Consider the following 14,179-nt stretch of genomic DNA (forward strand, 5'->3'; position numbering starts at 1 on the left):
CAGATACAGATACATTCATAGTCATTAAGAAAGGCAGAAAGTCATAATTTATCATTGCTGATTAATGCCTAAACTAGCAACTCTCATAAAATGTCTCTTTCTACCAGAGAACAGTGATCAGAATTTGACCTTTGTAGCATCTTAGACCAGAGCTGCAGTCAGGGTTTGCTTTCCTGACCATATAGCAATAAAGCTGCACTTTCTCTTTCATGCTCCTTATACCTTCAAGATATTTCTAGGACCCCATGGTAAAAAATAATTAGGTAGTTATAATTTTGTTCAATATCCAATGAATTAGGCCTCCAGAAGCTTCAGAAGAACTGGGGTTTCTCAATATAAGAAAACCAGACTGTCCCTGCACCCAAGCAGAATGCTTCTAGTTTGATGGCATTAATGCCATAAGGCACATGGCACCAGAGAGTTACCATGAGGGCTTATCTACTGCCACTTATGGGCATTATGTCAATGTGATGTATTAGAAAATCCTTCACAGTACCTCTGTTTATTCTCCTGTAAAAAATTAGTTGCTGAACTTTTACATCTTTTATTGTTTTGTTAGAATCAGTGCTACAAAAGCCACTGTAGAATATCAAAAGGAAGTTATAAGGCTATTGAGAGAAAATCTCAGAAGAAGTCAACAGGCCCAAGATACCTCAAGTAAGTAGAAAATGCAGATATTTTCAGATCCTTTAAATTTTACTTCTCAACACACAACAGACTTTGAAGACTAATATTATGTAGTATGTGACAGTCGAGAATAAACAGAAGTTGACCGCCAATGTATTTTTAAATGAATTTATTGGAACCGTATTTCCAGATATCTTGTGACATCTTAGTTTGTTGTAATCTTAGATGCTTATCCATTATAGATTCTTGAAAAATAAGAACTCTGCTTTTGTATTGTCAAATCTTTACCTATTAGTGAAGATACCTTCAGGCAATAAAGGAATGACTTATACTATATCAATGTAGAATTATGCTTCCCAATAAAATGAAACACGTCTTCATAGATTTTAATTGTATACATTTCATAAGTTATAATTGGTGTGCAGTAAAATAAATACTATTCTGTTTGTTCTTGAAACTAAAAATACCAAGTTAATATTTACTTGCAAAGGTCTTTGAAATTTATCTGAGATATGCTTTTTAGATCTGTTGGTCAAATTTCTCAATATATATGCATTCCTCAAACTACCTTTTTTCATATTCTGTCTGTCCTGTTTGAAAAGAAGGAATGCTTGAACAGTACTTGAGATAGCTGTGCAGTAGAACAAGTACTGAACTAAGTCAGGTGCAGATCTAAATGGCTATGTGAAATCATGGGGTTAGCATCTGATCTTCTAACTTATAGGCATATATATATATGCTTATATACATACTTATAAGTATATATACATATATATACTTATATATAAGAAGTATATATACTTATATATAAGTATATATACTTATACTATAAATTTACAAGTATATGTGAGTATATATACTTACATGTATATGTGAGTGTATATATATACTTAAATGTATATGTGAGTATACTTATATACTCACATACTTATTTTATTTGGTTGTCTTTTTATTATTGAGTAGTAAGAATTCTTTACATATTTTGGATGCAGGTCACATACAAGATATATGATGTGACAATATTTTATCTCATTTCTGTGGTTGTCTTTTCACTTTCTTTTTTTGTTGTTATACTTTATGTTCTAGGGTACATGGGCACAATATGCAGGTTACATATGTATACATGTGCCATGTTGGTGTGCTGCACCCATTAACTCATCATTTACATTAGGTATATCTCCTAATGCCTCCTTATATATACTTTTTTACAGGAGAAAAAACAGAATAAACAGAACTGCTGTGAAGGATTTTCTAATATATACTTATATATATGTACACTTATATATACTCATAAGTATATATACACACATATATACATATATATACACCTATATATACTTATAAGCATATATATACACTTACATATACTTAAGTATATATACACACTTATATATACCTATAAGTACATATACACTTATATATGCACTTTTATATACACTTATAAGTACATATACACATATGTGTATGTACTTATATATGTACTTATATGTACATATGTGTATATGTACTTATAAGTATATATATGTATGTGTATATATACTTAGTGTATATATGTATACATATAAGTGTATATATGTATATATACTTATAATAAGTATAAGTATACTTATAAGTACATATAGTATATATGTATAACTACATGTATATGTAAGTATATGTATATATAAGTATATATAAGTATACTTATATATACATATATAAGTGTATACATATTTGTGCATGCACATGTATATGTAAGTGTATATACTTATATACACTTATATATATATAAGCATATATATAAGCACTTATATATATAAGCATATATAATACAAGCAGATATCTTGTTTTGCTTAGTTTTTGGAATTTTCAATGTGCAATATATATTACTTGTATATATTTACAGAATATATAGAATTCCATATATTACATGTTACAGGATACATATAAGTGTATATACATATATATATGCACACTCACACATATATAGTTAAACGCACACATATATGAACATGGTATATGCACATATTTTTGGCAGGTGGTAACACTTCAGTCATTATGGGGAAAGTAATTTTTAGAGCTCATGTAATAAGTGTCTTTTTTAAAAAAGCATATATACATATACACTTATTTATATACTTGCGCGCGCACACACACACATACATAAAGATCAAACCAAAAGTTGTGGGTAAAAGCACATTGAAAATTTCAAATACTAAGCAAAACAAGATATCTGCTAGTTTTGCTTGTATTATTGTATCATTTCCAAAAAAAAAAAAAAAATGGTGCTAAACGTGTTAAGGTGTTGTCTAGTACCTATTGTAGCTTAAATTTCCCTAGTATCTGTTACAGGATAACCACAGCACCTACCAAGAAACTTAAAGAGGTAAAAACAGAAGTGAGGATTCTTTGTTTCAGAAGGTTGAGGATAATTATTCTTGATTTGTAGATGACTTTCAGGTACATAATGTAGATGAATTCAAAATAAAATAGACATCAAGAATTGCCCTGCACACACACACTATCCCTCTTTTGTGAATTCCCAGTGACCTAGTGGATTAATCCACTTCATAACTATCTCACATTTTTATGCAACTTTGCCTACAATTTACAAAACAGTCTCTTTACACACATAGTGTAGAATATTTAATATGTGCTTCAATATTATCCTAACATATATTTAGTTAATAATATGTATTGAATATATATAATGCACTGAATGACGGGGTGGCCCTCTCACCCTACCTCACCTCCCCGCCACACATGCACTGTGTTGTAACAAGCCCTCCAGGGGAAAACTGATGTAGAAAATATAGATCAACAAAGGACAGCTGTAAGTGGAGAGGATTGCTATTGCTGCAGTCCGGGTGAAAGATCTTGGTGATCGGGATATATTAGTGAAATTGGTGGAGGGGGATCCTAGAGGCATAGAACTGATGGTTGGTCAGATAAACAGGGAGTACAGTAGAAGGCTGAAGTCAAGGGTGACTTCCAGGGAAACAAGACTTGAGGTGTTTTGGTCTCTATAATGGCTTATTGTACTTAATAGTATTTCCTTTATTTTGAACTTTGGAGACAATTAAAATTATCACCTATTTGTGTATTTTCCTCCCACAGTGATATCAGAACATACTGATTCTCAGCCTTCAAATAAACCCTTAACTTGTGGAGGTGGCAGCGGCATTGTACAAAACACAAAAGCTCTTATTTTGAAAAGTGAACATATAAGGCTAGAAAAGGAAATTTCTAAGTTAAAGCAGCAAAATGAACAGCTAATAAAGCAAAAGAATGACTTGTTAAGGTAAGATCTGCTTACATGATACAGATAGTATGCTTATGGCTATTACATATATGTAGGGACATGGTATATGCACATATTTTTTGCAGGTGGTAACACTTCAGTCATTATGGGGAAAGTAATTTTTAGAGCTCATGTAATAAGTGTCTTTTTTTAAAAAATGAGAATATGGGTACACTATTCCAGTATTTGCTGTCTATCAACTGACAATTCCTAACCAAGCCAAGAAACAGGGAAGAAACAAAGACCTTTGAGGGGGCAGCTGAAATACACCACAAGTCCATATACCCAAGCCAGTGAGGCTTTACTTAGGAACTCCTTACGTCCATTATTGTAGGGTTTTTACTTTATAAACAGATCTAACAAATTATTTGGCTTCTAGCACAGTGGAAGATTAGAATCTTTTCCCCAAGCACTCTACTGTGATACAGTAGGGAAAAAAAGGGTTAAATAATTTTACGAATGACTCTTTGCCATGAAAGCTATTAAAAAAGAAACAAAAACAAAAAGGAGATTATAAAAGGGTTATATTATGAAAGAGAAATCCAACATTATCTAGGTGTTAGGGGTAGAGGGTTGGTTGATCAAGAAGCCAACAAACAGGCATACCTCGTTTTATTGCACTAATCTTTCTACTATATACACTGGGAACCCAAAAGATTTCTGCAATTTGCTTTATTACAGTGATCTGTAACCAAACCTGCAATATCTCCAAGGTATGCCTATATCAGAATACATATGAAAAATGAATAGGAATTAGGCTAGATGAGAGAAGAAGGGTAAGTTTTCCAGGCCAGGGGACAACATGTTCATGGTCTTTGAGTGAAGAAGAATAACTAATTGGTGGGACTGAAAGACATCCAGTGTGGCCAGGGTATAGAGAATGAGACAGAATAAAGTGCAAGACAAGGTGCCAGAGGTAAATGAATTCAGATTACATGGACCCTTATAGTTCATTTTGAAGAATATGGAGTGGTATCCTAAATGTAATGGCAGGATTACCTGCACCGGAGGGTTTTAAGCTAGTGGCCTGATGAAATCTTATAGCATCTTTGGCTGCTAGAGCATTATGGAGGGACCCAATCTTAGAATGTGTTTATGGTAATTCAGGCAAAACATAATTTTAGTATGGACTAGCTTGGCTCCAATAGGGATAAAAACAAGGAAGTGAATTTGATAGATAGGATGAGATTGTATCAAGAGACTTGGATGACTGTTAAAATGAAAGAGAGTGAGGTCTCTAGGATTGCTTCCCAGGTTTCTCTCTGGAGGAACTGGATAAATGCTGGTGGCATCTCCTGTAAGAAGCAGCACTGTAACTAGAAGAGCACAGTGTAATCTTTCTTTTACAGTAAGAAAGGTACATCAAAGATTCATCTATCCAGGAGACTAATTTATCAAATTATTGTGGCAAAGCATCAATAGATAAGCCACTCTGGATTATATCATTGATTTATTTGAAAACCTAATGTACTTAGAACTTTCTTTTCAAGACTCCATGATCATGGAAACTTACTACATTATTCAATTGATATAGATCCATTTTGTTTTCTGAACTTTGGAAATAGTCAAAACAGGAAGCATGAGGTTGAAATTAAAATGTAAATGTGATAAAATGTTATATTTTATGTTATATATATTTCATCACAATTTAATTTTTAAATATAAATGTGAATACATCTTAAGAATCAAGAAGTCTTACAGTGTCTCTTTTTTTCCCCCACATTTAAGCAATAATCAGCATCTTTCCAATGAGGTCAAAACTTGGAAGGAAAGAACACTTAAAAGAGAGACTTACAAACAAGTAACTTGTGAGAATTCTCCGAAGTCTCCTAAAGTGACTGGAACAGCTTCTAAAAAGAAACAAATTACACCCTCTCAATGCAAGGAACGGAATTTACATGATCCTACGCCAAAGGAATCACCAAAATCTTGGTTTTTTGATAGCCGATCAAAGTCTTTACCATCACCTCATCCAGTTCGCTATTTTGATAACTCAAATTTAGGTCTTTGTCCAGGTAAGTAAATATACTGGTTACTTTAAAATCAGAAGGTAACAGTTGGAACTTATTAGTCGATTAGTGATTTAGTCAAGTAAGCTACAATGTCAGGCTTCATTTGCTGACTCTGTGTAAGAAAGTTGGTTTCTCCAAGGCATAGCAATGAAGTGCAATTCACTTTTACCCCAAGTGAAGTCTTCAGTCTACCCTTTAAGCCCTTAGTTTTGTCCAAAGAGAGACAAGCAACTTTCTCAAGGACATGAAGATACTACCCTAAAAAGCAACTTTTACTGAAAAGTCTTATCAATTCAATAGACCAGAATATCCAATAGCATTATATTTACTTTACCCAAGCCAGATAATAGACGAATCATTTACTTATTCATTTATTCGATCAGCAAAATTGTTTTGAGCCCCTTCTATGTGTTAAGGATTAGATCCTGATGGCACATTGATAAGCAAAACCAGACTTGGTCCCTGCCTTCATAGAGCTTAATTCTGATGGAAGATACAGACAGTAATCAAGTGGTTTAAAAAAAAAAAAAAAAAAAGAAATTCAAGCAGTGCAACTACAAAAGACTATGAGGAATATAATAAGTATTTGAGGAATATTGAGGAAGGAAACTGAGATCAGATATAAAAGGTTAACATGAGTTATCTTAACAAAGAGCAGAGGGAAAAGCATCTCAGGCAGATGGAACAGCAACAGCATTAGGGTAGGTGGGAGCATGACCAGGGGAGAGTTGAAAGAAATATGGTGTGGTCAGAGCACGGTGAGTACAAGCTTGTGTAGGTGAAGTCAGTGAGGCCAAAGAGAGAATTAAGAGCCAGAAATGCTGGACTTTTGTAAATTATATAAAGGAATTTTTTCATTTATTGTGTAGAGGAAGACTTGGAAAGATCTTAAGCAATGGCAGGAGAATGTGAGTCACACATTTTGAAAACATCACCTCGTCTCTAAGGTGACCAGCAAATAGTAGGAGCAGGAGTTTGACAGTTGTCTAAACAAGACATGATGGTAGTGTGGACTTGGAGTAGAGATGGAGAGAAGTAGACCGACAGGAGAGATTTTGGAGTAAAACCAGCAACACCAGGCACCTGATTGAACAAAGGAGTGGGGAAGTATCAAGGATTACCCCAGCTCTGCATGGAGGTTGTCCACAGAAGTGGGAGGACTTGCAGGAGAAACTGTAACATGGCATTTCTTGTAGTCTTTCTCACCACGTAGCATCTATTGTGCATAGCCCTTTGTGACAGTGTAGCTGGTAGGCAGCTACCCTACCAGAGGTACCCTGTTATGCAACTGTAGAAATCTAAAGCAATAAAATTGTACACTAAGAAAGGCAGTTGCCAAATCATTTAAAACTTTTAGCAATATTTGCCAGAGTTTATAAACCTCTACTTTGTGATTAAGAAAAAATCTATCCATTCTCATCAACTATATCAAAATTAGATCAAGTTGACAGTCTAAAAGTGTTCTTAGGGAGATAGGTAGGTACAGAAACATTTGGAACAAGAAAAGTTTGAAATATTCTCTTCATGAAATAGTATTTAACAAACATTTAAGGACCTTCTATTAGCTAGCTAACACTTGCATGGAACTGTCTCGCTATGTTGCCCAGGCTGGCCTTGAACTCCTAGGTTCAAGCAAGTCCTAAACATCAAGGACTACAGGTGCATGCTACCGCACCCAGCTGTAATCACCTTTTGGTTTTGTCTGCTGGTGCCAGAGGTATATGCATAATGTGAATTCATCAAACTGCAAATAAAAATGTTTGAGTCCTTTTTTAATATATGGATCTCTCTGGTACTGTTTTAGATAAATAAAAGAGTAGCCTAGAAGAATACATAAATCAAAACTGACCAATTTAGAATTAAATGAGATAGTCCCAGCTTGAATTAATACCAGTCTTTTAAAAGTAAATGTGAGTTTTTACTTTTAATTATAAAAGGTAATCTAAATTACCTTAACAAACTAAGGTAATTGCTAAGACCAGTTATACTAGATTTATAAATATAATAATTGTAAAATAAATATTGTTTATAAGCAAATAGATGCAGCTAAAGTCCTTTTTAAAGGCTCACAGAAAGCTTTCCAAAGATGACTAAATATTCTCTAAAATACTATTTAGCACACCATTTATTTTGAGAAACAGGATGAAAGAAAACTCAATCAGTCCATGTTTGATTCACTTTGAATTTCAAGTTGAAGAATTCCAAATAAAACTTTATTCTCAGTTTGGCTACGGTTTGTCTAATAGTTCATTTTAGGACAAAATGGGGAGTCAACTTCTCCAACTCTAAGGTGAAATACACGATCTTCATGACCAAACATGATGAACCATGTTGCCCTTTTTCATTCTTCACATCTCTCCTGCCTTAACGTCCTTTCCACTTCCAGCTGTGCTTGGTTCTTGTGTAAATTTTTGTAATAGGATTAATGTTTCCATTTTCTTTCTCAGAGGTACAAAATGCAGGAGCAGAGAGCGTGGATTCTCAGCCAGGTCCTTGGCATGCCTCCTCAGGAAAAGATGTGCCTGAGTGCAAAACTCAGTAGACTCCTCTTCGTCACTTCTCTGGAGGTCCAGCATTCCTTGTTTGGAAATGACTTTGTTTATGTGTCTGTCCCTGGTAATGATGTCGTAGTGCAGCTTAATTTCAATTCAGTCTTTACTTTGCCACTAGAGTTGAAAGATAAGGGAACAGGAAATGAATGTATTGTGGTAATTTAGAATGGTGATAGCAATACCTTCTTCTTGCATATGGTAATACTTTTAAAAGTTGAATTGTTTTATTTATTTGTATATTTTGTAAAGAATAAAGTTATTGAAAGAAATGTAAAGTTATCTACATGACTTAGCATATTCCAAAGCATAATACATACATTAATATAAAACATCATTTTATTAACAAAATTGTAAACATTTTTAATACCTTACACATTCAATAAATGTTTAGTAGTTCTGAATCACCACTTTTCTATGTAATGTTAATGGTTTCTTGGTGAGGTAATCTCTCTTGTTGACTCAATATTTTGCTATGAAAATACACACAAGCTTTCTGGATTTAAATTCTTAAAGGATAGCAGAGGCTATGTCCTCTTAACTTCCCAGTTCTAATATTCCTTTTGCTGTAATAACCACAGAAGTTCTTTCTCACATTCCTGGTAACCTACCTATCCCAATCCCTATACAAACTCTCTAAATTGGTTGGTTTATTATTAGATTTTGTTTTTCATTGCCCCTCACTCCCAGCCTGGAGGAACCTATAGATCATTTATTCTACCTCTTCATTGTAGACATAAGGAAACAGTACCAGAGTTTTTATCAAAGTCAAGTTTTCTAAACCTGGAGTCCCCACAGATAGATGAAGCATATATGGATGGGCTTCTTGTATTCTGTAAAACTTTTGAAATTTTTTGTGAACTTTTTTGTGTGGATTTATTTTGGGGGAGGGGATACTAGGGTTTATCCTTTGTTTTATCAAATTCTTAGAGGGGCCCGTGATCCTGTAAAAATCTAAGAACTATGGCTTTAGAGGATATTTGATATTACTTTTATACCATATGACTTTGAAAAAACACTTAAAACAAGTTGCATTAGGTTATAGAACAGAGGTAAAGTGATTTCAATACATTCTTGGCTCTTTGGTAAGATTCAGTCAAAGGGAGAGATTATTGATTGCATCATATCTAGTATTTTAAAGTCTGTGGAGTGCATATTTTCCCATATCTTAACATACCACCAAAGGAATTAACTAGGACTAAGGGGAAACTATCCCTTCCTCAAATCTTTTCCCCTAGACCTGTACCTTAAGAGTCTGTCTTCTGCTTTCCACCCTTATCCAAACAAAACACTAACACACCTGGAGGTTTGATTCTTTATGTCTGCTTCTCCACCGAACAAAAGTAACCCAAAGTAGTGGTTAAGTTCACCTGGATGAAAAAACTACATTAAAGTCATTAAAAATCTACTAGTTGTCAGGTAGCCAGCCTAGTAGAATATTTTTAACTTTTGAATTTGGGTGTCCATTTTATTCCTCAAATTTGGGAAGTTTGTGACCATTATTTCTTCAAATAAGCTGTGTCCCTTTTGCTGCCACCATTATCCCACACCCTTAATATCTATTCCCACACATTTTTCTCAGATTTTTTGGCTGGTATAAGTTAGAAAACTCAAGTGGTTCTTTTGATTGTGATGCAGCTCCTCATGGGCCACACTTTGTACCTCACATTAGGGATCTGCTGGGACTTGAGTCTAGTCAGGTCTAGGAGCATAGAGGGCTGGTGGGGTAGGTCCTGAGGAGAATCAGCATTGTCTTGCTTGGCAGCTGCCTCAGGGGAGGCCATTATTATTTCCTCAGGCAATGCAGGGTTAACCCTCAGACAGAGGAGGAAAGGTCTCCAACGAGGTTGGAGAGGCCACTTCAGCTGGTAAAAAAAACTCATCAGGGCCAGGCGCAGTGAGCCTGTAATCCCAGCACTTTGGGAGGCCGAGGTGGGCAGATCACAAGGTCAGCAGATTGAGACCATCCTGGCTAACATGGTGAAACCCCGTCTCTACTAAAATACAAAATTAGCCGGGCGTGGTGGCGGGCGCCTGTAGTCCCAGCTACATGGGAGGTTGAGGCAGGAGAATGGCGTGAACCCAGGAGGCGGAGGTTGCAGTGAGCTGAGATCGCACCACTGCACTCCAGCCTGGGGTACAGAGCAAGAATCCATCTCAAAAAAAAAGAGAAAAAATATATATATATATCAGAATGTAGGAACTAGCCAGGTGTGGTGGCTCACACCTGTAATCCCAGCACTTTGGGAGGCCGAGGTTAGTGTGGGACTCTTGAACCTAGCAGTTCGTGACCAGTCTGCGCAACATAGTGAAACCCCGTCTCCACAAAAAATACAAAAATTAGCCTGGCATGGTAGCATATGCCAATTCAGCTACTCGGGGGTGCTGAGGTGGGAGGATCACTTGAGCCCCAGGAAGTCAACGTTGTAGTGAGCCAAGATTGTGCCATTGCACTCCAGCCTGGCCTGCACGGTGAAACTGAAGAAAAGAAAAAAAAAATGGAGCTCAGTGTTCCTGGCTACAGGGTCTTCCCACATGTCCCCATCCCAACTTACAGAATCTCACTCTCCCAGTCACTGGCTCATTTTACCAGTAGACGCACTGAGGCAGAGTTCACCTTTTGCAATTGCATCAATTAAATGATGAAGACTGGTGTTTGATTTTCAGCAATTTTAGCCTCATGTCTACAGGAGAGAAGATCCTCTTTCAGGACACGCCTAGAAGTTCTTAGGTTACTTATGTGGAGCTTGATCCAGGAATTTGAATCCCTGAAGTCATTCTTTTTTTTATTTATTTATTTATTTTTTTAAATAACTTTGCCCAACAATATTAGGAGCAGCCAATCAACATTGGTATATTTCTTAGTTTTCCATAAATATTTGAAAGTATTACAGGGCCGGGCACAGTGGTTCACGCCTGTAATCCCAGCACATAGGGAGGCCAAGGCGGGTGGATCATGAGGTCAAGAGTTCGAGACCAGGCTGGCCAACATGGCGAAACCCCATCTCTACTAAGAAAACAAAAATTAGCCGGGCATGGTAGTGCGTGCCTGTAATCCCAGCTACTCGAGAGGCTGAGGCAGATGAATTGCTTGAACCCGGGAGGCAGAGGTTGCAGTGAGCCAAGATCATGCCACTGCACTCCAGTCTGGGCGACAGAGCAAGACTCTGTATCGAAAAAAAAAAGGTATTACATATACAGAATCACTTAAGTGCCTCACCTCTAAGAAGTGGTTGATTAGGAGTATCCAATGCAGATATTTTGCATACCTCTGTGAACAGTTCATTTCTTGGACAATCAGTGCTCTCTGTACTATTGAAAGGAGAGCCAGACTGAGCACAGTGACTCATCCCTGTAATCCCAACACTTTGGGAAACTGAGGCAGGAGGCGCACTTGAGACCAGGAGTTTGAGACCAGCCTGGGCAACATAGTGAGACCTCGTCTCTACCAAAAAAATAATAATTTGGAGGGCTGAAGCAGGAGGAAGGCCTGAGCCCAGGTATTCAAGGCTGCAATCAGCTATGATGGTGCCACTGCACTCCAACCTGTTCAAGAGTGGGACCCCATCTCAAAAATAAAAAGTAGAGCCTTTAGCATTTTCAAATCTAATCAGACTAGAGAGCCAATTCCAGGAACTCCAAAACCAACTCAGGAAACTCATCCTTAAAATTTTGCTCCTCTAGAACCTCTCCTGGTACCAAAATCTGTCTTAGGATTTTCCAGAGAGACAGAACCAATAGAATATATACAGATGGTCCCCAACTTATCATGGTTCAACTTGCGATGTTTCAACTTTAGGACGATGTGAGAACAATACGCATTCAGTGTAAACTTTACTTTGAATTCTGATCTCTTCACAAGTTAGCAATCATGGGCAGTGGCGTCATGACACAGCTCTCAGTCAGCCATGGGATCACGAGTAAACAACTGTCACTGTTCAGTGTACTCTGTTCAATAAATTCCAAGAGTCAGTCAATACCTTGTTATAAAATAGGCTTTGTATTAACTGTAGGCTAACAAGGGTTCTGAGCACATTTAAGTAGGCTCGGCTAAGCTCTATGTTCAGTGAATTAGGTATATTAAATACATTTTTCAACTGACAGTATTTTCAATTTACAATGGGCTTTTGGAATATAACCCCATTGAAGGTTGAGGAATATATATAAATATATATTTAGAGAGAGAGAGAGAGAGAGGATGTTTATTAGAGGAATTGGCTTACACAATTGGGGAGGCTAAGAAGTCCCACCATAGGCTGTCTGCAAGCTGGAGAGCCAGGGAAACTAGAAGTGTGGCTCAGTACAAGTCCGAAGGCCTGAGAATCTGGTTGGAGTTCAGGTATCCAAGGGCAGGAGAAGATGGATGTCCCAGTTCTGGAAGAGAGAGAATTCACCTTTTCTCTGCCTTTTTGTTTTATCTGGGCCCTCAGCCAATTGGATAGTGCCTGCCCACATTGGGTGAAGATCCTTACCCAGTTCACTGATTCCAATGCCGATCTCTTCCAGAAACATTCACGGATGTCGCAGAAATAATGCTTACCAGCTCTCTGGGGATCCGTAAATCCAGTCAAGTTGACACCTAAAATTAACTATTACAAACATTGTCTTGAGAGCCTGGCAGAATTATATTCAGGAAACTTATTAAGAAACTGCCATTCACTCAGCAAATATTTAATGAGCATCTACTCTCTGCCAATTACTGTTTTAGGCACTGAAAGGCACTACTACCAATGTGGAACTCGTATTGTAGATAAGAAAACAAGCAACTAATATTCTTTTAATACGACCTAATCACAATGTAAAGGAGTAAAACATATAGTCCCCACCCTTGAAGAAATTTAGTCTGCTGACAATACAAATGGGTAAGCAAGTATGTGCAATACCATGTGACAGGCTGTTATCATCAAGTAAGCATTATTGCTGAAGATTACAGAGGGAGGCTGAAGAAAGCTACATCGACAAGCATTCGCCGGGGGCAGTGGCTCACGCCTGTAATCCCAGCACTTGGGAGGCCGAGACGGGCGGATCACGAGGTCAGGAGATCGAGACCATCCTGGCTAACACGGTGAAACCCTGTCTCTACTAAAAATACAAAAATTAGCTGGGCAGGGTGGCGGGCGCCTGTAGTCCCAGCTACACGGGAAGCTGAGGCAGGAGAAAGGCGTGAACGCGGGAGGCGGAGCTTACAGTGAGTGGAGATCGCGCCACTGCCCTCCAGCCTGGGCGACAGAGGGAGACTCCGTCTCAAAAAAAAAAAAAAAAAAAAAAAGCATTGGAGTTGGCTTTGATTAGAGAACTCTCATACTCATAAATAGTCTGTTCCAAAGGCCTCAAAAGTCAAAGGGCATTATTAGTAAAGCAGGAGCAAAGCTAGATGTGATTACAGATTGTTAGAGCCAGCGTTAGAAGTTGCTGAAACAAGGAACAAAGAGGGACAATTTTACCAAAGACCTTGTATGGACACATGCAGAAAGTCCAGTTTGTTAAAGAACTAAAAAGGGCAACTTTTACCATCCATTATAATTAAATTTCTCCAAAAATGTATTCATCATAATAATCACTAACATGTATTAAGTACCTGTGTGGCAAACATTGTGCTGATGGATTCATAGGCTTAGTCGTTCCTCCTCACCACATCCCTGAGGTACGTGCTATTTTACCTTCATTTTACAGATGAGAAACATGAGAGGTTCAGAGATTTAAGTGATTTA

General features: G+C 37.0%; 1 protein-coding gene across 1 annotated transcript in view; it reads left to right on the plus strand.

The window, feature by feature from the left end:
- Positions 1 to 8,878, plus strand: part of CENPE (centromere protein E) — a 91,520-nt gene extending 82,642 nt beyond the window's left edge. Inside the window, 4 exon segments of the mRNA XM_017877094.1 lie at positions 525 to 657; positions 3,724 to 3,907; positions 5,636 to 5,922; positions 8,367 to 8,878. Of these exon segments, the coding sequence (XP_017732583.1) occupies positions 525 to 657; positions 3,724 to 3,907; positions 5,636 to 5,922; positions 8,367 to 8,461 (699 nt within the window). The 3' untranslated portion in view covers positions 8,462 to 8,878.
- Positions 8,879 to 14,179: the final 5,301 nt, after the last annotated feature.

The sequence above is a fragment of the Rhinopithecus bieti genome, unplaced genomic scaffold (assembly GCF_001698545.2).
Source record: "Rhinopithecus bieti isolate Rb0 unplaced genomic scaffold, ASM169854v2 scaffold_9690, whole genome shotgun sequence".
Taxonomy (NCBI): domain Eukaryota; kingdom Metazoa; phylum Chordata; class Mammalia; order Primates; family Cercopithecidae; genus Rhinopithecus; species Rhinopithecus bieti.